A 26,989-nucleotide genomic window follows, 5' to 3' on the forward strand; every position below is an offset into this window, starting at 1 on the left:
GGAATCTAAGCATGTAAATTTCAACTCATAACCATTTTTTACATTTTTAATTATTTTCTAAACTCAGAACAGGGGACTCCAAAAACAGTTCTGACCCCATCTTACTAAAATTCATATATCTTAAAATATAAATTTCCTTTTGCTATCCTGTTATTTTTCCATGAAAATAGACTCAACAAGCTTTAATTTCATATATCATTCATCCTCTAATTCATTTTATACCATCCTAGGTGATTTTTCAAAGTCACGTCACAGTGCTGCCTGAATTCTGTTTCTTTGCAGAATTTTACCCTTTTATGATTTCTATGCATAGTTTATCACCTAAACTTTTATAACAACAAACACTTCCATACTTAACCATTTTAGCAACCATGCATCATCAAATACTTACACATCATTCTTTAGCAAGATCATAAATACAAACATTTAGAATAACTAAATCCCTATACATGCCATACTCAATATGGTTCAACATAAAAATACCGAGCAGTTGTAGTTGATAGTGTGGACGATCTCCGACTTCTTTAGGATCCTTGAAGTAGCTTTGCAATACTATAAGAGAAAGAGAAATAAAAGAAGTAAGCATAAAGCTTAGTAAGTTTACTAGCAAATAAATAACAATATTTAACTTAAATAATTAAACTCAATGTCTATATCTCTAGTTTACTCTTTAGTTAATCTCATGCTAGTTCTCTTACTTGTTTACTTAGAATACTTGTGTGCATAACTTACTCAACTCTTGCTGCATCGTTGAACATCAATTGATAGTATAAGAAGTTCTTAAGTCTTACAACTTACCTGAGCTTGCCGTTTATGCTTTAAACTGAACTTTCATGAACATGATTCGTTTACAAGCCCGTTGAGCTACATTGGAATAATAAGGATACTCGGGTCTCTTCGATAATAACATGCCAAAGCCATGTCCCAGACATGGTCTTACATGGGATGTTCTCATGTTAGTGCCCATGCCATGTCCTGACATGGTCTTATAGGGACCTCTCATCTCAATTATAACGCCATGTCCCGGACATGGTCTTACATGGGACCTCTCGTCTCGGTGCCCATGCCATGTCCCGCACATGGTCTTCTGAGGACCTCTTATGATCTTAAGGATGCCAATGCCATGTCCCAGACATGGTCTTACATGGGATCTCTTTACCCAAATGTCATGACATTCGTATCGATACCATCCTTATGTATCAACGGGACTTTTAAATTTTAATTCTCTATCATTTCATGCTTGGATCATCATCAAATAAATTCATAAAATAAATTCATAATTGCTAGAAATTAACAGCATTAATAATAAATATTGAAATATTGCATTTATTTACCGTAAACTTACCTCGGTACCAATTATAGCCAAATTCACCAACTTAGTCTTCAACTTTATTCTTCCCTTTGTCTAACCTCGAGTTTCGTACTTCTTGATCTAAAATAGTAAATTTAACTTATTTAATAATCACATTCATCAAAACAGCCCTCGACTCTAACTTTTCAAAATTACAATTTTGCCCTAAACTTTACATAATTACATTTTTGCCCCAAGGCTCGGAAATTAAACTTCATCTCTTATTCTTATGTTTTATAACATTCTGAACATTTTTCCTTCTATGGCAACATCAAATTCCCACTCTAACATGTACTTATGAACATTAGGTATTTTTACCGATTATGTCGTTTTACTCGTTTTCACTTAAAATCGCTTAGCAAAAGTTGTTTAACATAATTTATAGCTTCATATTCTATCATAAAACATCAAAATAAACACTTTTCACCTATGGGTATTTTTCCAAATATAAACCCTAGGTTAAATTATTGCTAGAATAAGCTAAATTAAGCTAGGGATCTCAAAACGTAAAGAACATTAAAAGCGGGCTTGGGATCACTTACTATGGAGCTTGGAAGCTTGAAAACCCTAACTATGGCTTCCCCTTGCTGATTTCGTTCATATGAAGAAGATGAGCATAATTTGTCATCTTTTTCCTTTTAATTCATTTTAATTACTAGATTACCAAATTGCCCCTAACTTAAAAATTTTCTATTTCACTTATCTCATGTCCATTTTTGTCTACCAAGTTACCAATGGTATAATTACCATATAAGGACCTCCAATTTAAAGTTTCATAACAATTGGACACCTCTAACATGTAGAACTCAACTTTTGCACTTTTACAATTTAGTCCTTTTGACTAAATTGAGTGCCCAAACGTCGAAATTTTCGAACGAAATTTTCACAAAATCATTTTGTGAAATTGTAGACCATAAAAATATAAGAAAAATAAAATTTTTCTCATCGGATTTGTGGTCCCGAAACCACTGTTTCGATAACCTTAAATTTGGGTCATTACAAAGTTGTTATAGGATAATTGGTTACCCTGCAGATTTTAAGTTCACTAAAAAGAAGGCAACCAATGTTTCTAGATCTGTAGTGAACAATGTTTCTGTTAACGATCCTACAAGTGGCAATGAAATGACTAGTGATGTTGGTGTGTCTAGTCCACAAGCACATGTGTTTACTCAGGCACAGTATCAACAAATCTTGAGTTTGTTGAACAAGGAGGCTATAGTTGAAGTTGCTGCAAGCCTAGCAGGTATGATTGATGTAGGTCAAAATTGGATTATGGATACTGGAGCTACTGACCACATGCTTTCTGATTTCCAATTCTTAGAATCTCCTGTTGTATGTGCATCGCATTCACCCTGTGTTCGACTCACAAATGACTTTTCTATTTCAATTACTCATGTTGGCACCTGTACTGTTCAACCTGATTTTCAGCTTACCAAAGTTCTCTATGTTCTAAATTTCCATTATAACCTTCTTTTCATTTCTAAACTTACTGATGATCTCAATTTTTTTGTTTCGTTTTATCCTTATTTTTTCCTCATACAGGATATCTTAAGGGGAAATATAAAGGGAATTTGTAGGGAGCGAGGTGGTATTTACATCCTAGAACCTTCTCGACAGACAAGTGTGGCTGTGATTCTGTCTGTTTCATCCATTAGATCCATTGAAAAATCATTTCATTGGTATACTAGACTTGGCCATGCTTCTATTTCAAGATTGAATAAGGTGTTTAATCTTCCCTGCATAGTTTCAAATAGTGATAGCATACAACAATGTCTTGTGTATCCTCTTGCTAAACAAACTAGACTTTCATTTCCCATAAGTACATCTCGTGTCAATACTTTTTTCTCTCTTATTTATATAGATTTGTGGGGGCCCTATCGAGTTTCTACTCATAGTGGACATAGGTATTTTTTAACCATTATTGATGATTACTCAAGAATGACATAGGTGTATTTGTTACGATATAAAAGTGATGCTTTTGTATATCTCAAATAGTTCTTTACCATGGTTCAGAATCAATTTTCCACTAGCATCAAAATTGTTCGTAGTGATAATGGGTATGAATTTTTTAAGACTGAGTGCAACAATTTTTTTACTATGTTAGGCGTTATACATCAAAGCTCGTGTATTCACACTCATCAGCAAAATGGAGTTGCTGAGCGTAAACATAGACATTTGTTTGACGTTGCTAGGTCTTTCAAATTTTAGTCTCATATGCCTAGTAAATTTTGGGGTGAGTGTGTATTAACTGCATATTTTTTGATAAATCGACTATCTACTCCTCTCTTGCATTGGAAGAGTCTTTTTGAACTTTTATATCATAAACCTCCTAATCTTTCTCTTTTAAAAGTGTTTGGATGTCTTTGTCATGCTACCACACCCAATTATCATGATAAATTTTCTTCTAAGGTTATTCCTTCTGTGTTTATGGGATATTCTACTGTTCAGAAAGGTTACTTGTTATTCAATCTTAAAACTAAAAATTTCTTTATTAATCTCGAAGTTGTATTTCATGATACCGTGTTTCCTTTTGCCTTTCCTACAAAATATTTTTTATTTTTTCCTATAGCTGATAGCTCTACTTTTCTTAATCTCTAGCCTTTGTCTTCCATTCCTATCATTTCTCCATCACCTATTTTGCTAGCACCTTCTTCTTCCCAAACTTTACCAACTAATACTGAACCAATTTCTCTCATGTTAAACCCCTTACGACGCATTACACGGTTTGTCAGGCCACTTGCCTGGATGAGAGATGACGTCTGTTCCAACCAATCTTTCGTTTCCATTGCTACAGGTTTATATCATATTTCTCATGTTTATTCCTCGTTGCATTTACCTATTCACACTCAGTTATTTGCATTCTATATTTCTTCATTGACTGAACCCCAAACATATGCTGATGCCATCTCAGATCCAAGATGGGTCGATGCTATGCAACAAGAAATTTGAGCTTTGAAAGATAATGGTACGTGGGAGGTCATTTCTTTACCCGCTGGTGCTGTTCCTATTAGGTGCAAATGGGTCTATAAGATCAAGTATAACTCTGATGGCTCTGTTGAACGATTTAAAGCCTAAGTGGTAGGGAAAGGGTACAATCAACAGGCTAGTATTGATTTTCAGGAGACTTTTTCCCTTGTGGTTAAGCATGTCATTGTTCGGACAGTTGTTAGTATAGCTGTCATGCATGGCTGACCCCTTTTCCAATAGGATGTTTACAATGCCTTCTTGCAGGGAGATTTGTGTGAAAAGGTTTATATGGACATTCCAGACGGTTTTCGCACACAGGGGGAGCATAAGGTGTGTCGTCTGCTCAAATCATTGTACGGTTTGAAACAAGCTTCTCGACAATGAAATTTAAAGCTTACTGAGGCATTATTGCAAGGAGGTTACGTATAGAGAAAATATGACTATTTATTGTTTTCCAAAAGACAATGGGGTAACATAGTTATCCTACTTGTCTATGTTGATGATCTGCCAATCACAGAAAGTGATATTAGTATGATAAATGAGCTTAAAAAAGTCCTGCACCAAAATTTTAAGATGAAAGACTTGGGTGCATTGAAGTATTTTCTTGGAATAGAGGTTATGAGATCAAGTGAAGGAATTGTGTTGAATCAAAGGAAGTTTGGAGTTGATAGCTGATGTAGGGTTAGAAGAAGCGAAACCAGCGAGTACGTCTCTTGAACAAAATCAGAAACTCAATTCAATTGACTATGATGAATTTGTACAAATGAGGGCTGATGGCGATGAATTGATTATTGATGTTGTAGTATATCAACGACTTTTGGGAAGGTTGCTATACTTGACCAATACAAGATCAGACATAATGTTTGCAGTTCAACACTTAAGCTAGTTCATGCACAAACCAAAAAAAATCTCATTTGGAGGCTGCTTTTCAGATGGTTCGATATATAAAAAAAATCCTGGTCAAGGTATCTTATTGGCTGCATCTAGTAAACCACAACTTATTGCATTTTGTGATTCCGATTAGGCTTCATGTCCCATGTCCAGACGATCCGTCACTGGTTTTTATGTTAAGCTTGAAGATTCTCTCGTTTCACGGAAATAAAAAAAAACAAACTACTGTTTCTCGATCGTTAGCAGAGGCTGAATATAGAAGCATGGCAGCAGTAGTAGCAGAGATTATTTGGTTAGATGGCTTGTTGAAAGAGGTCTGTCTTAGTCAACTTGATAAGTCTTTACTTTTTTCAGATAGCGGGGTAGCACTACAAATTGCAGCAAACCTTGTTTTTCATGAATGCACTAAACATATAGAAACTGATTGTCATTTTGTACAAGATAAAATTGGAGAAGGTTTGATTCAAATGCAACATATTGGTACAACTGAACATCTTGCAGATTTGATGACTAAAGCTCTTGGAATCAAGCAACATGAATATTTGGTGTCCAAGTTGGGGGTTAAAGATTTGTTTCACCCCTCAACTTGAAGGGGAGTGTTGAGAAGAAAGTAGACAGTTAGCTGGGTAGTTAGACTCAGTTAGTATAAGTTAGTTTGTTAGTCAGTTAGCAGGTAATATATAAAAACTAATGAGTTTATAATTAAAGAGAGACTGATAGTTTTCTTACTGAATGTACTGTTTGTTTTTTTTGCCATTCATCAATAAATTCATGATCAATTTTTAACAATAAATTTTATAAAATTGACCCGATTTCATAATTTTCAAAAAAATGCCTAATCCTATAAATTTTTTAAAAAGAAGACATTTTTTAGTAATTGAGTTGGTTTTACAATGCCAAATTTTCTTCTCTATTTGAAAAAATTATGATAATAAATATGTTTTTGTTGCAAGTTTTTGGTGATTAATGATAACTTTCAAGTCTTTACACCATTACAATTATTTCTAGAATTGTTTTCAACAGTATTGAATGGCATAGTAATTAAAAGTAAATAATTTTAAAGATCTAAAAGTATTGCAATAGATTAAAGAAATACAAATTAAGAAAAATAAATATGAATTTTATTCAGTCAAAAGCAATGTTAATGACTTAAAGCTTCACAATAAAATTATGCTATGCCAATTCTAAGTTTTAATGAATTTCATTCATTACTTCCAATTGCTTTAAATCTATCTTTGGAAAAAGCAATATGTTTGGTCAAATAGCAGGATGAATGAAACCCAAATTCGCTACTTTCAACCAAACAATCGTTTAGGGTAAGTAATTAAAAGCAAATTAGATAATTGAATCGGTTGAATCGGTAATGGAAAATAAAGTAAATTGTTAAAAATAAAATAAAAATCAATAATAGAAACAAAAATGTAACGATTCATCCGTTTATTAAAATTTCGTCTCTTTTATAAATTTTTGTTTTTATTTAACAATTGTTGAATCATACCGATTAAACTAAAATGCAATAGCGATTCGGCCACTTTAGAACATTGATATTGAATTACAAAACCTTCTTTCATCGATTCTTATAAAGAGTATTAGGCATGCTCATTTAAGATATTTTGATAATTTGATATCCTTGAAATTAAATTTTGTAAAATAAGAGACGGGATTACTGAAATCAGGTCTGTTCGAATAAAGGGATTGAATTGTTCACCGAGCGAAATTTTTAAAACTGATAGAAACTCTAAAATTAAGGTGAAAATCGACAATTGAACCGCTTAAACTAATTTATACTTTTTATTAATTATTAATTAATTAATTAATTATTTATTATTAGACTAATAATCAAATCAATTATACTGAAAACTGATAATTTAACTGATTCAACGAATGTGATTGTATTATAATTGGTTCATTAGGACCTATATTCTTTTCTAGTACCTCTCACAAGATTCAATATTTTAGTGGTAATTATCTCTCCTGTATTTGGTGAATCCCACTTGTAAGTTGTACCTAACACATTATCATTAAATAAAAAGTTGGTTTTGGATAATGGGTGTGAATGGATAGGAGTGCTTTAATTGGATTAGAGATAGAATTAGCCTAATGACAACTTGAAATAGCTAGTTGCCATAGCATTTAAACTTGTACTTATCCAGGACAAGTTGAAATTCCTAGGTATTCACTTTAAATTTAATAATATTTAACATCATACAATTATATAAAATAAATACAAAATAAAATGAAATTTAGGTTACGTTTATTTCATTGAAAATATTTTCATCAAAATGATTTCTAAAAAATGGTTTCACTCTTTAAAAAAATTTGATATTCTTTCCTGAAATCATTGTTTAAATGTTGTTCTTAATGAAACAAAATATATTTGTTACTTGAAAATTGAAATTTATTTTATAATAATCAATATCATATATACAATGTGATTTGAATCAAACCGAATTGACCGGTCGGATCGGGAACTGACTAGATTAGGAACCGATATGAACCGGCTAAAAAACTAGTTGAATCAACAATTGAACCAGTGGTCGAATCGGTTGAATAAAAGTTTTTACTTTTTTATAAATTTTTAATTGGACCGATGAATCGATGGCCTGATTGGTTCAACCATTAGTCCGGTTTTAAAAAAAAACATTGCATATATAAACTTAATAATAATCAAAGCCTAATTAAAACTTAATTTAGATTACATATATGAGTGTATAGTGGCACATTAGAGTTGAAAGGGATAAATAAAGCTAAACATGATTTAAACAAACACTCATATTCAGGGGCATAGCTAGGGGGCTGGCAGGGGCCCAAACCCCCTTAAAATAGAAAATTTTCCACTTAGGCCCTTTAAAATTTATAAAAATTTAAATTAGTAAAGGTAAAATTACATTTTGGCCCCCTAAAAATGATAAAATTTTGATATAATCTTTTAAAAATTATAAAGATATAGATATTAAAATGGTGAAATTGTATTTTTACTATCGTAAAATATACAATTTAATTTCGCCACCCTAAAAAATTTTCGACTTTGTCCTGCTCATATTTATATAATTAAAATATTTATATTATATACTATAAAACATTTATTATTAAATATTTATAAATTTTCATATAAATTTATTGTTAAAATAAATTAATAATAGATTATATTAATAGAATATTTTTTGAAAGGTTATATTATTGGATATAAATAATTAAATATGTATGTTTAATAATATTGAGCATTGTAATGTTTGATATTAATATTATAAATTTTAAATATTTTTAAATTTATGATAAAATTATTATTATAATATTAGGCTTGACTTAAATTAATTTTATATAAAAATAAAATTACTCATAAAGGACTCTTTTCTAGAAAATAACTTATACTTTTTAAATGAGTAAGTCAATTTACAAAAAAAGATTTATTTTTCATTGATCAAGTTGTTTTCCATAAAAAAAGTACAAGAAAATATATAAAACATTTATAAATTATTTTCTGTTAAACAAACACACCCTTAAAACAACAATAGAAATACAACAGTATGTAGCCAGGGCTCTATCCTCAAAATGGTAAAATTTCATTTAATTATTTTTAATGCAATAATAAAATTATATTTTGGTCATCAAATGATAAATTTTGAGTTTAATCTCTTTAAAAATTTTAAAATGATAAGTAAATATAATGATAAATTGTACTTTAATCTTTTTAAAAATTTATAAATCAAATTTAGCCCCTAAATTAAAATGTTGGTTATGTCACTACCTCTAGTATAGAGATGTTTCTAGCTCGAGTCGAATTGGGTCTAGGTATGATAATAACGTACTTTATGCTTGCCCCAACCTAGTCCGACTCGAAATATAGGCTTAAAATTTTCCTTAAGTCTGTCCATATTTATAAATGGTTAACCCAAACTCATTTTAAGCCCGACCATATGATTTTTTAAACTTTTAATAAATATATATTTAATCTGATTTAATATTTAATAATTTTATATAATTTTTTTATATATAGTCATCTTAATTTTTTAATGTTTACATTATAATAGTATTATATAATACTAAAGATTTAATTTTTATGTGTTATAAATTATATAATATTTAAAAATAACATAATATAAAATATTACAAACTTAAAAAATGAGTTGGGTCAGGCTCGAGCCCTAAACATTTAAGGCTCGACTCATGAATAAGTCCACTCTAATATGGTTATATTTATAATTTTTGGTAAGGTTTAAATAGATTAAGAGTAGGGTTGAGAAAGAAATTGAAAAATTGAAAATTCTGAACCATGATGTTTTAATGATTTTCTATTTACAAATTAAAAGATCGCGATTAACTCAACCAAGTTGATTTCTATTTTTTAATTTATTTAAAGTTATTTTTTACTTTTCATGATATAAAATTAATTCTATTATATTTAAAATAGTGAAAATAAATTTAAAATACTATATAAAAAATTATAATAGAAGGACTAAATCCCAAAAAAGGCATAGAACAGGGACCTTCTTCAGAATTTGACCTAGCTTTCATAAACAAAAAGAAAAAAAATGGAATTGCAATCCACACATATCCATGGGTAGCCCGTAAACCCGTCCGTCTTGCCATTTGGTCATTTAGTAAACCCACCTGAAACCATCGAGTTTTCTCGCTCGGCAAAATCACATTGAAGTTGGACATTTTGCTTCAAATTCACATTCCATCTGCTCTAATCAAGTGAAAGAGGGTGACAGAGATGGCATCTGGTTGGGGAATCAACGGCACCAAGGGCAGGTGCTACGATTTCTGGGTCGACTTCAGCGAGTGTATGTCCCGTTGCAGAGAGCCCAAGGACTGTGCTCTCCTCCGTGAAGACTATCTCGAGTGTCTCCACCATTCCAAGGAGGTAAGATTTCTGCATTTCAAATGCCCCCCCAATATCATAATTCTTTTTGTCCAATTAGTTTTCTTAACCATATTTCAACTGTAATTTATGAGATAGTTTCCTTGAATTTGATGCTTTGTTAATTATTGCCAATCATCCTTAAGGCTTCAAAGTGGGCTGGGATCGGCCTCAATTAGTTTATTTGAGAATCATTTGCAATTGAATAATGTTATATTGTTTTGTTTCTATCATAATTCTGAATCCAAGATACTGCTGGTTGTAGCGTGTTTAGATTCTGCCTTTCCCTTATTTGAGAAAAGGGTGAGTTGGATCAATGTAGATGAGCCTAGTGTTAATTATGAATCATTAATAGTTTGAGCGCTGGCCTTGTTAATGTCTTGGTTCTTCAGTTCATACTGATTTATGATTCAGTTATAGATAACTTCTATAGGTGCGAGTGCCAGATACAGGTATCTGTCCTAGAGAAATATGTTCAATTTTCTAAAATTTGGAGGGTCATATCCCCATATTCGTGTCCAGATACGTTCCATGATACATTTTGGACACAAGTATCAAACATGAGCACTTCAAGAAAAGTGAAGGAGTTGGAGCAAGCTTTGAATAGTTTGGGAGATCATTTACCCTTAGTGAGTTACTTTAAACTTTCCATGGTATTGGGTATAACGACTCATTTTTCCTCTTCCAATGTAGAGTAGATGTATGAGGCTAGTTTCAAGACATCTCTACACTGGCACGCTTTTCGTTTCTGATTTCATCAGATTCATAGATTAGTTTTTGCAATCAAGGTTGGATAATGTGGTTTTTTTTTTTTCACAATTCCCTTCCTTTTTGTACCTTATTCATTATAAAAGGGCAATATGCCATATTTGTTTCAATGTAATTCAGTTTTCAAGAAGAGAAAGTGTAGCGTCAACTTAAAAGTGAGGGAAAAAAATGGAAGATATGATGTTATATCTCGGGTTTTTGCTTATTTATAGATATGTGTTATACCCCCACCTGTGTTAGGACACGTGGCAAGTTTAGAGGACACCTGAATAATAAACCTGCCACCAACAAGAACTGGACAACGGATGACCTGGTCTTCATTGTTAACATGAAGTTGTTAGGTCACCACACATCACGTATCAACAATATGCTTCACTTGTAATTCAACTCGTATAAACTCATAAGATATCCACGCCACGGTATCTTTAGGGGCCTTCAAGAAGGATTCTTGAATACCATCTTTACGTTCCCTTCTTGAGTTGCTACTACATTTATGTTGTTGAAAATTGATAAACAATGTTTCTTGGACTCATATGTTAGTGTCAGATATAGGTGTATGTGTTAAACATGGGTATGCTTAATTTTTTCTAAGTTCTTCCTTGTATTGACGTTTGATATCTTGGTCCTCATGTCTGGATACAAATCAAGTATGGGTACTTCAAGGAAAAAAGAAGAATTGGAACAATACATGCTTTTCTTCCCATGTGCTATTAGTATCCTGCTAACTTAGTATGTAGTTCAAAAGGCATTAGAGCTACAAACCTGATATCTCAATCAATATGGCTGACTTTGAGGCAGCGTTCTGGAATTTGTAAAGCCTCGTGTTCATACAGTTTTACGTGTAGTTTATGAGTATATCAGAATCATTGCATCTTCATTTGTGGTTTAGCTTAAAGGTCAGTTTTCTATAACTTGTAAAACAGTGTGACGAGTGAAAAATGATGTCGAGATATAATCGGTGCGTGTGATTTATCATTAAAAAAAGGTTCAATACATTCTCAAATAAGTGATGTTTTAGTAGTTTTGTAGTGGCAGCCAGTTTGCATAGACAATCATGTTGCCTTCTATCATTCTCTTCTCCGAAAACTTTGTTAGATGCGAGCTTCAGTTACATGGCACATCGTATATTGGATTTAGATCAATTTTGTTTTTCGTTCCACAATCTTTGGTGCATCGAAATCAATTTGTGATCAATCTTGAAACTATTGCAGTTTCAACGAAGAAACCGAATTTATAAGGAGGAGCAACGTAAACTAAGAGCTGCAGCACGAAAGGACAAGGAAGGCGAAGCTGGTGTTCACCATCATGGATAGTGAGAATTTGTTGATCCTTTTAAATTCCCAAGAATAATAGAATGGCATGGAAGTTGTTTCATCTTCCAAACTTTTTTCCTTCTTACTTTGGGTTTCTCTTTCCTTGAAATGAAATCTTGTTGTTTTGAGCCTATGCCAAGAGGCGTTAATTAATCTTTGCTAGCATCAATGATTTGGGAATTTGTTGTGTCCATTGAACTCTCTTATAATATTGCAGATGTTTTGGATGTTAAAAGAAAATACGATAGTGTCCTCGTTCGTTTTACGATCAACACAATATGCTTTTCTTAAGGGGATAATCATTAAAAAGCAATGGAAGTTGTGTAAGAAACATGAAGAATACAAACATACATGCAAGGACGAGATTGAATGATGCCAAACCAAACTTGTCTTGTGACGTCTTCCAATCTCTCAACCTTAGAAATTGACTTGACTTTGCTCTATAAAAACTTCAACATATTTATTCTTCCATTAAAGGGAAGAGATATGGGTAGTTTAATTAAAAAAGAAATAAAATTTGATTTTCATATTATATAATAAATAAAAATTAGTTTAATTAAAATAATTGTTAACTTATGAATCAAAAATGGATCAACCTAACCACTTATACCAGTGGAATCAATTTCTTTTTCTTTTCACAACACTAATAATTTGGGCTCATAACATTCTTTAAAAAAATTTAGGAGAAATGTGCTGGTAATCACTCAATTATTAGTATATATATTTTTGTTATTTAATTAAAAATTATAAAATAGTTACTCAATTATTAGTATATTTTTGTTTTGGTCACCCCATTATGAAAAGTTCCAAAATGATTACTCAACTATTCAATTTTGTCTTGTTTGGTCACTAGCTGGCTAATGGCGACGGTTTTTAAAATTGGCATAATAGTAACTTTAACCCTCTACATTTATAAATTATGTTAATTTAGTCTTAATTCTAAAAAAATTAACTCAACAATTACAAATTGTGTAATTTGATCCCTTTTTTTCCAGTTTTGTTTCTCTTTCGACATTTAGAGTTAATTTGAAAAGAATGAAAAAGATGAAAATTATTATCTTAGATTTTTTGTGTTTCCATTTTTTGTATATTTCAAAATTAAATTTAGTTGATCAATTTGTGTTTTAGCTTTTTAATTGAAAAGGTCACAAAGAAAAGTAAAGCGCAAAAAAAAAAAACTAAATTACACAATGTGTAAATATTGATGGTTGAATTTTTAGAATAAAGACTAAATTGATATAATGTATAAACATTAAGGATTAAAGTTGCTATTATACCAATTTTAAAAGTCGCCACCATTAGCTCGCTAGTGACCTAAAAAGATAAAATTGAATAGTTGAGTGACCAAAAAAGAAATTTACTAATAATTAGGTGACCACTTTGTAATCTTTAATAGCTGGGTGGCTACTAATGAATTTACCCAAAAACTTGAAATAAAAATTCAAATTTATACCAAAAGTGGCTAATGGGCAAACCAGACACCTTTTGTTGATGAAGATGATGCTGGTAACGATTTTGAACCGTCAGATGTAACAAGATCAAACGACACCGATACAATGAAAAAACCTTTTTTTTCTCTTTAAAAATTATTCAATAATAAAGTTTCGTAAAAGAAAAAGAAAGTACTAGAAGAAGGAACCTTTCTTTACTCACAAATATAAGCGAAAAAACCAAAGGGCCAAAACCTTGTCTTGTTCCATTGCAGTTTCTCTTACACATTATCATCATTATTACCGGTTTGCTGTTTTTCTAGGGTTTTTCAATCTATACTTCTTCTCACTAATCATGAGGTAACCTTATAATCTTAATTCTTTTTACATGTTTTGATGTTTTGTTTTCGTTTGGTTTTATGGTTTTGACATTGTTTCTGTCCTTGTTATTATCTGTTTCAACATGTTCTTAAATCTCTTCTTTCAGTATCTTTGTCTAATAATGATTTTATTTTCTTTGCTTTTACTTTTCATAGGGAAAATATATGGAATGTTTGAACATTGTCGATTTTATTTCATTAATTTGGTTCTGTTATTTAATTCTTGGTAAATGAAGGCTGTAATGGGGTTTTGATTAGGTTGCCTATCTGGGATTTTTTCACATTGCCAATTTGCTCTTTTTCTTTTAATTGTTCTTTTATTAACCATGTTTAAAACTTGATTTTTTTTTTGTAGTCGTCATCCAGAGGTAAAGTGGGCTGAAAGAGCTGACAAGGTTTACATTACGGTGCTATTACCGGATTCGAAGAATGCGAAGGTCAATCTTGAACCCGAGGGAGTGTTTACTCTTTCGGCTAATGCCGGAGCTGACAATAACCTTTATGAATTGAAGTTGGATCTTTATGATAAGGTCAATGTGGAGGTAGATTCCGACATCTAGTTATTTCTGAACGTCGGATGAAACGTCGTGTCTCGTGTTTTAGGGTTTTCGAGTCTTCAATGATGATGATTAGTGAATTGTGTTGTTAGTATTGTCCTGCTGATTCGATGTTTATAAATGATGATCATGATGATAATAATGAGTGTATGGTACATATGAATGATTATCGGTGGACGGTACCAGCAGTATAATGCTGCTGATTTGTTGTTTTAAAATGAATTTTGAACATTTGCAAGTCGGTTCTTTTTGAAGCCTGCTAGATTTTGTAAACTCGAGTTTCAGGTGTATCAGTATACTAATGCTATTTGATTATACGATCGAGCAATAACTTTTATTTTACTAACACAACATGTCTAAATCTAGATTTTTCCTGGATCTCTTCATAGTGTATCCTGTTTGCATGCGGTGTTTGCTACTGCAGAATGCCCTTGATGTATGCATGTCTGATGATAAACATTTTGCCCTCCGGACATTTGTCGGTTGTTAGTGTGATATTGATATTCTGAGCAAAGTACATTCCGAAAATTTTCTTATCGTATTTCTATTGTTCTCTTTTTGGACAAAAGGAAAGCAAAATTAGTATAGGAGTCCGGAACATAGTTTGTGTGTTGGAGAAAGCCGAGAAAGTGTGGTGGAAAAAACTATTGCGCAGCGAAGGCAAGGCCCCCCATTATATTAAAGTGGATTGGGACAAATGGGTCGATGAAGATGAAGACAATGGTTAGTGTTTTTATTATTGATGCTTCTCCGATTCTTTTTTTTTTTTTTTTTCTGAAAATACCCGTTTTCAGTACTTCTGTCTGATGCATATTCGTATACGGTATGGGGATATGATATTGATCATTTACTAATTGCTAATACTTTTAAATAGGTCCTGGTGATATTGACTTGGGAGGAATGGACTTCTCGGTACGCATATATCTAATACTTCATCTGTATTTTTCAAATTTTATAATAACTTACAAGTATTTCCTTTCTAACTGAATATCGTGTCTTGCAGAGCTTTGGCAATATGGGAGGCATGGATGGCGGTGGCATGGATGAGTTTGAGGACAGCAGTGACGATGAAGGTAAGAACCCTGCAAGACATTAGCATTATGTTGCCATTGAATCAGTTTTGACGTTGGCTAAACATTCCATCGTTTGTAGAGCAAGAAGTGACGAAGCCAGCTGAGCAAGACATGAACAAGGCAGATGGAAATGCTAAGCCGGAGGAGCAAGGTGCCGGGACTATGGAAAAGAAGGAAACCGATGCAAGCACATGATGTGATTGTTAGCTGCCCGATATAACAATAAATTCTAGTAAAAACCTATAATTATCAAAAGTGTGCTGTTTGTATGAACTGATTGAGGGCATAATTCAAGGTTCTATGGTTACAATTTAGAAATGAGATTTTCGATTTCATCTTCGTGTTGGGATTATTTTAGTACGATGATTATAACCTAAGCAGACTTTCGTGTTTGTGAATTTTGTTGTGTCATAATCATATTTTAAGTCTATTTTATATCAAAGGTGTAAGCTTTTTTTTTTTTGTGGGTCTCCGATAATCAATTTGTCTTGATGGTCAAGGTGTTTATTGCTTTAGGTGTGACTTGAATTTGAATTGTGCTAATCGTGTTACCGTGAGACTTTGTTCTCCTCTTATAACTTACCCAAAAAAAAAAACAAATTTTAATGAGGTAGGGTTCAAACAGGTGATGAGCAAAACATTAGTCTGTCTCACTTTCTTGTCATCCCTATCCACTTATTATCACCATAATTTTATTCGGTTTTTACTATCACTTTCATTAACCCTCAATCGAAGTAAAAAAGAACCTTGTTCTTGGGACCCAAAGAAAAAAAAAATCTAATTTTCTTGAATGTGAAATACTTTGAATTTTAGTAAACTCATTATCCACCATTTTCATTTCCTTATTTTTGAGATATTTGGAACAATTTTGTGCTCATCGTCCTCTTATTTCCATTTATTTATTAGTTTTTCTCGATAAAATGATATATTTATCAATAAAATCATAATTAATCAACTAACAAATGATGCAATGATAAATAATTTAAGTAACTTCATACCTCTTGTCAAATAAGAATCAAAACATATTTATCAGCACTAAAAAGCCAACAGATTAAAACTATAATTCTAGTAAACAAAAGCATTTAACCATGGATTTAGGTATTGCCATAAAAGGTAGGTTTTCCCTCTCCACTTTCTGGTTCTTCTCTTTTTCTCGATTTTTTAATTGGTCTTTTAGCAAATGAGTTAAGGTAAATGCTATCATAAATAAAGTCGGTTTTACTATTACTTAGTCTACTTTATTTTTTCAAAAAGCAGCAACAACATTAGTAGTTATAGGCTTTTAGTGATATTTTAATTGTTTCTTCTAATCTTGTTCCATGGAAGGTTCGGCCATTTGAGGACTAGCATGCATCTCCAGTAGTTTTTTAGTAGTGCTAGTCTAGCCCCATTCTTGTTGTATTCATCTTTTTTGCCACTTCAGCCTCCACCGAATGCAGTTACTAGAACGACACTTTGATTTTCTTAGATCTAGTGATTTTTTCTGTTTGTGCTTATTCACATTCTAGTTTGTTAACCCATGAACTTTTCTATCGTATGATATTTCCCTTAGTAAAAAAATGGATTTTGGTTGTCAACTAACATGGTAGATTTATTATGAGTGATCAATGAAAGTGCCTGACACCCTTGCAGATATATATATGAAATTGATAAATATATATATATAGGGTGTACTTGAGAACTAAATAAACCAAACTGTTCAATTTGGTTCCTCACACGACTGACAAATAACTAAACCACGAAAAGAATAAAAAAAAAAAAGCAAACCCAACATATGAGTACTCAAATGTGTCAAAAAAACACACCTAACACAACATATTGATATATCAAATATGTGAAACACGATAATGAGACAAATACATGGCCAAACTCTGCTATACCTTTACAAAGTAGAGCTCTTTTTTCTTATTTCGGGTAAATTCAATAAATAGCAAGCAGGTAAACAACAGAAGAAAGGCACAGAGACCATCATTAACTTGAACCAATAAATTTAACAACAATTTGTCTTTGCAAGCTATTAACTCAATAACTAAAAAACACAGTTAAATGATAAAAAACCACAATACACGGATCCTTATATGACTTATGCAATGTACCTAACATTTGGCACTTAAAAGGCAACCACTTTTTGATAGAACTAATCCTCCAACTTCAGTCATTTGGATGCAACCTGCTTCTTAAAATAGCCCATGTTACCCCCTCAAAACAAAGTAGAGCGCTGCATCAACCCCGACCCCGGCCACTACCTGCCAAAACAAAAACAAACAGCAATCAATCCATCAGTCTTAATTTATCAAATGTTAAGCCAGTCATAATGGATTATTCAATCATCTGCAGAGCTACAAAACCAGGTTTCGGGGCTTTCAGCAAGTTTACCTCTGCCTCCAGTGTTTTTTCCACCTGAACCACCCCTCCCTCGGCCTCCACTTGTAGTCCTAGCACCATCATCTAGCCCACGCCCAGCTCCTTTTGGTTGCCTTCCACCAGGACCATCTTCTCGACCCCTGCCTCTCCCACGGCCTACACCAGGAGGCTTCCTATCTGAAAAGGTAAGCAAAATAATAAAAAAGCCAGGTTAAAAAAGTACCCATGTCAGACGCATACCAATATCCAGCAGTCACACGAGTTCAAATAACATAGGAATATAATACGGTTGCCACGCAAAATACTCTGTAACCCAAAAAATTGAATACCAAGATAATTATCCATCCCATCCAGTAGTTAGCAAGAGAATTATAAATCATACCTGCACGACTCTTTGTTTCTTCCTGAACTTTATCAATTACCTGAAATTCAAATGGGAAAGTTACTAATATTAATGGAATGGCTAAAGGATACTAAAATGGTTAGAGGACAGCACAAGAAAACTATAACAAAAACAAGCAGCAATTTATATGAAACCTTTAAAACCCAAAGCTGATCAAGTAACAAGAACTAAATTTTGCATTTTACAGATCCAAGTTTATCAACTTGTTGTATAGTAAATCAAATTACCGACTTAGCTTCAGATAAATGAATACTACTTTTAACACCACAGAAGACAAAGAAAGCTTATTCAACAATGAAATAGATAAAATTCCACTCTATCCTTTCATGGAAGCAACTAAAAATCAAGCATTTACAAAATTCTAACATAAACGAAGCTAAAAACACATGATAAATAATCTCTATGATGCAAAGTTAGTAATAAAACAACAGCATATACATGGAGTAAAAGATACCTCATCAGGAACTCGAAGATACTTAATTGTATTTCCACGGATATAGCATTCAGGCATTCTCCAAAACCTGTCTCCATCCTACATTATATTTTCTCAATCAAACCCTGACCATAATTTATAAAAAAATGTTTTAAAAAACAACACCCCTACTTTTATCATAAGAAGAAATAAATAAAACAAGAAACATAGAATGAATGAATTCATTTTTGCACCTTTGAAGTACAGATAACTTCACGAAGATGGATGTTCATCCAAGTGTCGCAATTGACCAAATGTCCATTATATGTCTCCCCATTTTTCAGTTCCACCAACTATTAGCAAATAGAAATAAGAAACACAGACACAAAAACACACAATTGTTTTAAAAATCAATTACTGAAGAGAACTTTTTGTACCATATGTAGAGGCATACGAGGAAATGTAAATGTTCTTACCATAGGATGACCCTGTGCCGTTTTTAGTAGAGAAAGAGGAAGCTGCCAAAGATTTGCATAATAGATAAGACAGGTGAGTCGAGCAAAGACAACAAAGTATTCAAAAACACCTTAAGAAATCAAAATTAACCCAAAAATCATCTGATAGCGTATCAAAAGTTGCTTCTTTTTTTTTGTCTCAATTTGATTTCCCTAGTTTCCTGGTGTTTATAAGCAACCAAACAGATAACCAATGTAATTCAAAAGACTAATATACTATCTTTTTCCTTTTCTTTGAATAAAAACATTACGAAACCAAAGTTAAACGAAAAACCCTTTGAATGCATAAGAAAGTTGTTTTTTAGAATTTCCCAGGCTTTCTAAGCAACCAAACAGACAAACAAGGTAATTTAAAAGACTAACCTAGTATCCTTTTCTTTCTCTTTGAATGAAAACACCTTAAGAAAGCAAAATTAACCGAAAAACCCTTTGATAGCATATGAAAAGTTTAATTTTTTTTTTTCCGATTGCCTAATTTTCCAGGGTTTTCTAAGCAACCAAACAGACAAACAAGGTAAGTTAAAAGAGATTAACATACCATCTTTTTCCTTCTCTTTGAATGAAGAATAACCCTAGCGAAGAACAAAAAAAACCTGCAGGACAAAAAAAAAAGGAAAAACAGGCAAAGGAATCAAGAACAATATCAAAGAGAGTATGATAAAGAAAACAAAGTACTTATAAAACCTTGGAATTGAAATCTTATTAACCGTACAGCAATTACGCTTTACGCCTAAACCCTAGCACGATCGGAGAATAATATAACGGGGCTTTTATAAATAAATAAAGAAAAAAGAAAAAGAAAAAAAAGAAGCTTTTTGTTGGTAGCAAAAAATGAGGGAAGAGAGAGAGCGATAATCAATCGGCTTAAAAACCCTAAATTAAAAATGAAAAAGAAATCGAAAATACCAACAAGAGAAGAAACAGGATCTCACTTCGGGTTTTTCTGTTCTTATTTTTGTCCGAATTCGATTTCTCTCTCAAGTGTTATTTAATATTATTTTTACTTAATTAAATATTAATTTTTATATGGGAGTGAATTATATTTTTATTAATAGCTAAAGTGGATAAAATTTGATTCGATTAAAAAATTTAAAAATAAATTTAGAGTTAATAAAATTAAATTATTCAATTATTTGAGTCAACTTGAATAACTCGATTCGAATTTGAGTCGAGTTGAATTTTACAATTCAAATAATAGATTGGTGTAAATATTTTGATTGTCTCAACTTTGAAAATGAACAAATTAGTCTCTCCCAACAAAAATTACAAAATAATTAAAAAATTTTAAAATTCAAAATATTTATAAAATTTCAAAATTTATATATTTTAACAAATTCTAAAAATTCTAAAAAACATATAAAGGAATTTGAAATATTAAAATTTTCTAAAATAATAATTTTGAAGAACTAAATAAGTTAATTAATTATTCAAGTTTATCATATTAAAGTATCTAAGTTTTTAAACATATTTGGTTTCAAATTTATGTGCTCTACCATGAAATTAGTTATACTGTAATAAGATTTTAATTTGACATGTTTAGTTTTTTAATTTAATTCGAATAATTTCACTCAATTCGACTCAATTTCATTTCATTCGACTTGATTCGTAGAAATTTCAAATCAAGTTAGAATAATAAAATAGGACTTGTGAACTCGATTAACTCGAAAATTTTTTACTTGATTCGGTCGAACACTCACCACTATTTACTGGTATAGAAAATATAGTTAAACATAATATATTTAAACAAAATATAATTTTAAAATTAAAAGTACAATAGAAATTTTTGTATTATGAGTCGTATTGCATTCTATTTATTCTATTAAAAATAAGTAAATCAATCTATATACTTATTTTTTTGTCAAAAATTTTATTCATTTTAAGTTAATCCCGCTAATTTTTTAGTGGATAATTTTTAATGAAAAATTAATTTACTTTTATTTAAATAATAATAATTTATTTTTTTTAAAAACAAAATATAATATTACTCTTGTAATAAGGCTTTAATGATTCTTTTTTTTTTACTTTGTGGTGGTGATGTAGATAAAAGATGTTACTGAGAGCGAGGGGTGTTGGTGGGTAGGTTATGAGGAAAGTGTTGGGTTTTGGGGATGAGAGGTTTACTCGCAATAATTTCCTCCATAAGATTCTTCTCGCTTCTAACATGCTTAAATACAAGAACTAAGCAGCAGTTAAGTCCCACTCATTCGCCATAATTTCCCTTAATTAATTCCATGGTTGCCTTCTTAACGAAATCCATAATAATATTTTGGATTTTGGGTTGGTTGGGTAAGTTTATTTGGCTTGATGCATTTGGAAGAATAGAAATTTATTCGTCTTTCAAGGATTTACAAGAAATGCCGTTGAGATTGTTGAAGTTTTTATTATTTGGGTGAGATAAATTTGATCTACATATAAGGAGGTTTTGACTCAAAGATGTGCCTCCATTCAGAGGTACCCTTTATTAGATAATTAGGTTCACCTGCATACTGATGCTGTAGTTAATTTGACTACAAGTTTAACGTCTGCAGGGAGAGTGGTGCAGTATCATATAGGTGATTGGATTTTAGGTTTCAATCATTTTTTGGAGGAATGTTCGTCTTTGATGTTGAGTTATGAGGTATTTTGGATTGACCGACTCTTTTACGAAAGTGGGGTGTAGACAAGATTTTGATTCAGACTAATAATTCTGTGGTAGTCCAACCAATCCAAGGGAGGAATGCTCTGGTTAGACGTGTTCAGCAACTGATACAGAATAAAGAATATTGGGTGGCATAACATGTCCCTAGGGAGGTTAATTGTGTTGCCGATCAGATTGCCAAAATAACTCCTGCTAATGTATAGGGAGTAAATGGGTTGACAACTACTTTTGCGAGTATAATTGAAGCCATTAATAATGATAAGGGTAGTGGTGCTTTTGAAATTGTAAATTTGGATTAACTATTTTCCACCAAAAAGAATCAATATTTTAGATTCGGACAATTTTTTGTAAATTAATTAAAAATATATGGTTAGATTTTTTTTATTATTTTGTATTTAGCATTAATTTTGACATTTTCCAAACAGTTTATAGTACATGCAAATTATTATTATCATAAAAATCAAAATTGAGATATGTTATATTACACATTTCTTAAAATTTATATGTGATTTTACGAATTGAGTTGGTGTTGAAGGTTGATACCAACTCTATCCTTCTATTTACTACAATTAACATTTGGCCCCTTTAGAGGATAGTTTTTTCTGGTTGTATTTTATAAATCGACCATTATCCAACTTCAGTTTTTCATTGTTTAACCATTTATATAAAGATTAGAATTCTAAGAATAGAGAGTTAAGAGAAGTTAAAATTTACATACACAACGATATCAAGGGAATGTGACTATATTAACCTTCGAACACCCATTATCTAAATCCTCTTTACTTCTATAATTTGCAATTCAGATTAGCTATACTATATAGTGGGCATTCATATTCGAACCCTCCAGACATTCAACCAAATATAAAGAAAAAAACTTGAAAATAAGAAAATTGAACATACCCATGCTAAGCACATTTCCTTAATATAGGGGCTTAAGCATTAAACAATGATTTTACCACACCTTGGATGTAACAAATCTTCATAAGTGAAATAAGTTAAAAATTAGAGAAATTTGCAACCTGGGAAACTCATAGAAACCTAAAGTCAGGCTACAACTTTTTAATGGAAATGGTCCAAAGAAGATCAGTATCTGATTGCACTGTGACTTTCTCTCCTACGACTATATTCGACGAGCTTATTAAACCACCAAATCTCATCTCCGTGTTATCTGGAACAAGAAAAATAAGATAAACTCATAACGGTAATGTCAAAAAAGCTGGCTCCTGATGGAAGTATGAGAACAGCGTACAATTGAAGATCATTGTTACCATAATTTTGCAGCCAAGCTAAGTAGAAAGGAATAATCCGGTATGCTATCATCTAGATGTGAATACCACAAAATAGACTTAAGACAGCATACTAAGGTTTACATTTACTATAATAGAAAGGCAATTCAAAGGAGTCACTAGTCACGCGAGCTCAGTAGTTCCGAATATTTCTATCTGAGTAGCGTGGTAGGAAAGAAGCTATTTTAAGTGACATTTAATATCTCAAAATATATATTAATATCTCAAAATATATATATCTCCTTGGTCCTTTGGATCATAATGAAATGACACAAAGAGGTAACAGATTCTAAACATGTAAAAGATTTACCAATGTTTATTGGTGAATGTAAGGGACACATTGTAAAGCACATAACATAAAATTAGCTTCTTTCTCTACATTGACATAATAAGGCATGTAAAACTTATGACATGAGTAAAGCATGAAATTGTGTCCACTTCAGTTCAATAGCCTAGTAAATGGAAAGCAAACACTAAAGTAAAGTACTCATATACTTACTCAGATTCCACCGGAGCCCAGTTGTTGTACTACTCCTCGATGGCGCCCCGATTGGGATGAGTCCACAGTGTGGGCCCTCAACAGATGTTTGAATATGAATCTCGTGATGATGAGTCCTAGGAAGAAGATAGATGAGACTATCATCCGACAAAAGGACTATCCGCAAGGAGGAGAAACAATATAGAACGTTTAGGTTTCCCATCTCGTGGTCATATCGTCCACCAAGTGCTCCGGCAACAAGAATGCAAAGCTGCCATTAAATCCAGAAAAATAAAAGATAAACTATCAATCAAAGCACATAGACTATAGATAAAAATGTATAGCATATGGTAAGATCATGTCCTAACTATAACAAATACCAGCTCCTAAAACTAATATTTTAGTACTAATGATAATAAAGGTAAAATGAAAGTAAAATGAAGGTTCACAAACAGTGACACTTCAAAAAAGAAAAAATACTAGAGCAATTAAGTTTAACATACACTAGACTTATTCGCATCCGGAGCGAAGTCCCAGATGTATGTTATACATTTATGTAGGTCCGTGGTGTCTTGATCATGGGATTTATCGATAATCTTCGTTCCCTGCACCAAAGAAGCAAGCGAAAAATGTCGAGTGGTCGGAATATATAAACTAGAGAGATGTAATGCATTAACCGCAAGTTAAAACATGAGACTGGTGAAGAATAAGTGAGAGCAAGCTAGAGAGTCCTAAAGGAAAACAAGATCAACATGATGAGCTAAATGGTTCTACAAAAGGAAATTTGAAAACTTACTAGGCTCCTATAAAAATCAAGTACTTCCTTTCGTATTGAATCCATATCACCGTTAATTACATCCGGTTTGTATCTGCAATGAAACAAAGCACCATGTTTATAAAACATTTTAAAATAACAACTAAAGCATTAGCATCAGTTAACATCAATTTAAGGTCCCATTCAGCAGTGGGCATAACTTTTAAGGTCAGCATTTTCTTAACTTTTATTATTATTATTAATTATTTTTTAATATTTTGCACTTTTTCACGTCAATTTCAATTCTTCAAACACATATCTTTTCAGCATAAATATTTCAACGCAAGCTTTTGTTAAGCATTGCCTGGATCAAATCATGATGAAACTAAAAAGAACATACCGTTTAACTTATATAAGAGTTCAAATCAAAAGATGCAGACAGAGGCACGTAAATCAATTTCAACAGAGTCATTATAAGACAAACGCAGAAGCGGTAAATAAAGACAAAAAAAAAAAAAAACCTGAGTCGAACATCGGAAGCATCTTCCTCAGGGAACAACAGAGGCATTTCATCGAACACACGGTTGGCGCCACCATCAGCACAGAGACGAAGCTGAGCTGCACTAAACAAAAAAGTAAAGGAAAAAATTAAATCGTCAAACAGAAACAAAAAAAAAAAAAAGAGAAGAGGACGCAGGATAAGTACCGTGTTTCCAAAGCAAGGGGGCGAATCTGGGGAGGGTTTGGTTAAGAACAACAAGGGCGTACGTTAGAGAAGGGCGGTGGTGTAGGGGAATCGTAGGGAGCAAAAAAGTAGAAGAATGATGCATTAGGTCCATTGGCTAACGTGCGCGGCGCCGTGAGAGAAGCGGTGACAGAGAAGAGAAGAGGATGGGAAGACGGTGTTTGAATTGTATCATAATTAGCGAGATCAAATGGAGATTTTGAAAAATAAATAAATAAATGAAAAAAAAATAGAGACTCTCTCTCAAATAATTGACTTTTTCTTCGCTCTTTGCCCCTTTTTTTATTTATTTTATTTATATATCAAACGAGGGCTTCAGTCAAAGAAGGCAACGCCACCCCACAATCTGATTGCGTCAATAAAATAATTTTATGAATAATAACATTAAATTATTCAAATATTATTTATTAATTTTATACTTTATGTGTTGTTATATTAAACTATTTAAACTTCATATAACTTAAATAATTTTAATTTTCTATAATCATGTCCAAAAATAATATTTTAACCTTAAATTACAATTTTTATAATACACTATACTTCACAAACCACATTTTTCTGAACACTAGTAATTTTTCTAAAGCATTCAACAGACGTTGTAAAAAAATAGATCCTTAACGATCAAGGTAACAAACCATAAAGTAGTATGAAGATAGAGTAATTGTAACATCTCTTGTTCGGGTTAAATCGATAACTCAAGGAACGAATGTCAAATTAAGCACTAAGTCACTTAAATATTAGATATATCTTTTTTATACTTAATTTTATTTTTATAAAGTTCAATTTAGACTTCTCAAATCATTTCTAAACATTTACTAACATATTTAGTCCTCAAAATGTATTAAATTAACATCCAAAATATTATATTTTCATTCTTATTACTAAATACCATGTAATTTCCCAAGACTGTCATTTAAACACAGCATAAACGCCTTACGTGAATTGTCATTCTATGTCCAAAATCATAAACCAAAAGAGCTTTGAAACTTTGAGGGTTGATGTGATCCTTGTGAAGAAGTACTTCTCGTATTTTTAATCTACTTTCTTTCACCTACGTGTTTAAATAAACGCGTTAAGTTATATGAATAGTCTAGAAAGTAGTCAACTGAATTCAATCTTACCATATATATATAATTTAATTAATTTTTAATAATATTTATTCACAGTTTCTTTCACTAGTATACTTAAACTTTTAATTAATTTCCAAAACATAAAATCATTTAAATAAGCTTTATAACTTATAATTTTTAATTTAACATATATTATTACTAATTAACTTTTACATTTACATATCAAAATCTTTCTCTCGTTTCACAAATATAGCGTAAACACTTAATTCACATATGTTATTTAACACTTAATTTACATGTTCACTTTTATCTTTTTTTCACATATTATTAGACATACACACGCACTTTTACTTTCACACTTCACTTTTGCAGTCTTTAGTGAGTCTCAGAGAAGTTTCAATCAATCAGAACATACGATATTTCAGATCATGCAATATTTCAATAAATTCCAAAGCTCCATGCCAAAACAAAACTCTTGGCCTTTAAGAGAACTCTAGAAAACATAGGAAACTCCATTAAACATATAACATAACCCATTTATCCTCTCCTAATCTCCTTTAAACCTCCGCAACACTAGCCTAGTTCCCATTCGAACCCCTTGATCTATCGTAATTTGATACGTCAAATCAAGCTCTCTAAAACACTCGATGAGCTTATTCTCAAGCAATTTACGAGTTTTTTTCTATACTTTTGTTGATTTTTAGTATTTAGTATTAATAATCGTTTTTGC

The 26,989-nt window shown here is 31.7% G+C and overlaps 5 protein-coding genes and 1 long non-coding RNA gene across 10 annotated transcripts; 3 read left to right on the forward strand and 3 right to left on the reverse strand.

Annotated features, from left to right (window-relative positions):
* Positions 1-345: 345 nt before the first annotated feature.
* LOC128042889 (uncharacterized) lies at positions 346-1,433 on the reverse strand. Its single transcript, XR_008198409.1, has 2 exons — positions 1,346-1,433; positions 346-552 (listed from the first exon to the last, which is right to left on the reverse strand). It is a non-coding gene; the product is annotated as an uncharacterized LOC128042889 (long non-coding RNA).
* A 1,040-nt stretch (positions 1,434-2,473) lies between these two features.
* Positions 2,474-5,799, forward strand: LOC128042963 (uncharacterized). The gene is made up of 3 exons (XM_052634498.1): positions 2,474-2,788; positions 2,894-3,030; positions 5,343-5,799. Exons 1-3 carry the CDS (start codon positions 2,474-2,476, stop codon positions 5,797-5,799), a joined length of 909 nt encoding a protein of 302 aa, XP_052490458.1.
* A 3,981-nt stretch (positions 5,800-9,780) lies between these two features.
* LOC105790440 (NADH dehydrogenase [ubiquinone] iron-sulfur protein 5-B) lies at positions 9,781-12,334 on the forward strand. The gene is made up of 2 exons (XM_012618033.2): positions 9,781-10,076; positions 12,053-12,334. The coding sequence occupies exons 1-2, from the start codon at positions 9,927-9,929 to the stop codon at positions 12,152-12,154; spliced, it is 252 nt and encodes an 83-aa protein (XP_012473487.1). The 5' UTR covers positions 9,781-9,926; the 3' UTR covers positions 12,155-12,334.
* A 1,419-nt stretch (positions 12,335-13,753) lies between these two features.
* LOC105790441 (uncharacterized protein OsI_027940) lies at positions 13,754-15,992 on the forward strand. Its single transcript, XM_012618034.2, has 6 exons — positions 13,754-13,944; positions 14,320-14,506; positions 15,091-15,244; positions 15,396-15,433; positions 15,525-15,594; positions 15,674-15,992. The coding sequence occupies exons 1-6, from the start codon at positions 13,940-13,942 to the stop codon at positions 15,787-15,789; spliced, it is 570 nt and encodes a 189-aa protein (XP_012473488.1). The 5' UTR covers positions 13,754-13,939; the 3' UTR covers positions 15,790-15,992.
* Positions 15,993-17,533: 1,541 nt separating this feature from the next.
* Positions 17,534-20,267, reverse strand: LOC105790442 (sm-like protein LSM4). 4 transcript variants are annotated; one of them, XM_052634106.1, is made up of 8 exons: positions 20,219-20,267; positions 19,827-19,880; positions 19,250-19,291; positions 19,028-19,126; positions 18,816-18,893; positions 18,341-18,380; positions 17,971-18,135; positions 17,534-17,840 (listed from the first exon to the last, which is right to left on the reverse strand). In XM_052634106.1, the coding sequence occupies exons 2-8, from the start codon at positions 19,827-19,829 to the stop codon at positions 17,818-17,820; spliced, it is 450 nt and encodes a 149-aa protein (XP_052490066.1). In that variant the 5' UTR covers positions 19,830-19,880; positions 20,219-20,267; the 3' UTR covers positions 17,534-17,817. The 4 variants fall into 4 exon arrangements, with proteins under 4 accessions (XP_052490066.1, XP_052490065.1, XP_012473489.1 ...); XM_052634105.1 differs by having other exon boundaries at positions 19,827-19,881; positions 20,195-20,265; XM_012618035.2 differs by lacking the exon at positions 20,219-20,267 and adding an exon at positions 19,973-20,183 and having other exon boundaries at positions 19,827-19,881.
* Positions 20,268-22,788: 2,521 nt separating this feature from the next.
* On the reverse strand, positions 22,789-25,451 carry LOC105790444 (thiamine pyrophosphokinase 1). Of its 2 annotated transcripts, none has more exons than XM_012618041.2 (6): positions 25,151-25,451; positions 24,966-25,062; positions 24,487-24,559; positions 24,194-24,295; positions 23,712-23,961; positions 22,789-23,094 (listed from the first exon to the last, which is right to left on the reverse strand). In XM_012618041.2, exons 1-6 carry the CDS (start codon positions 25,281-25,283, stop codon positions 22,976-22,978), a joined length of 774 nt encoding a protein of 257 aa, XP_012473495.1. In that variant the 5' UTR covers positions 25,284-25,451; the 3' UTR covers positions 22,789-22,975. The 2 variants fall into 2 exon arrangements, with proteins under 2 accessions (XP_012473495.1, XP_012473496.1); XM_012618042.2 differs by having other exon boundaries at positions 24,966-25,067; positions 25,151-25,297.
* Between the last annotated feature and the right edge of the window lie 1,538 nt (positions 25,452-26,989).

This window comes from Gossypium raimondii, chromosome 8 (genome assembly GCF_025698545.1).
Source record: "Gossypium raimondii isolate GPD5lz chromosome 8, ASM2569854v1, whole genome shotgun sequence".
Classification (NCBI taxonomy): domain Eukaryota; kingdom Viridiplantae; phylum Streptophyta; class Magnoliopsida; order Malvales; family Malvaceae; genus Gossypium; species Gossypium raimondii.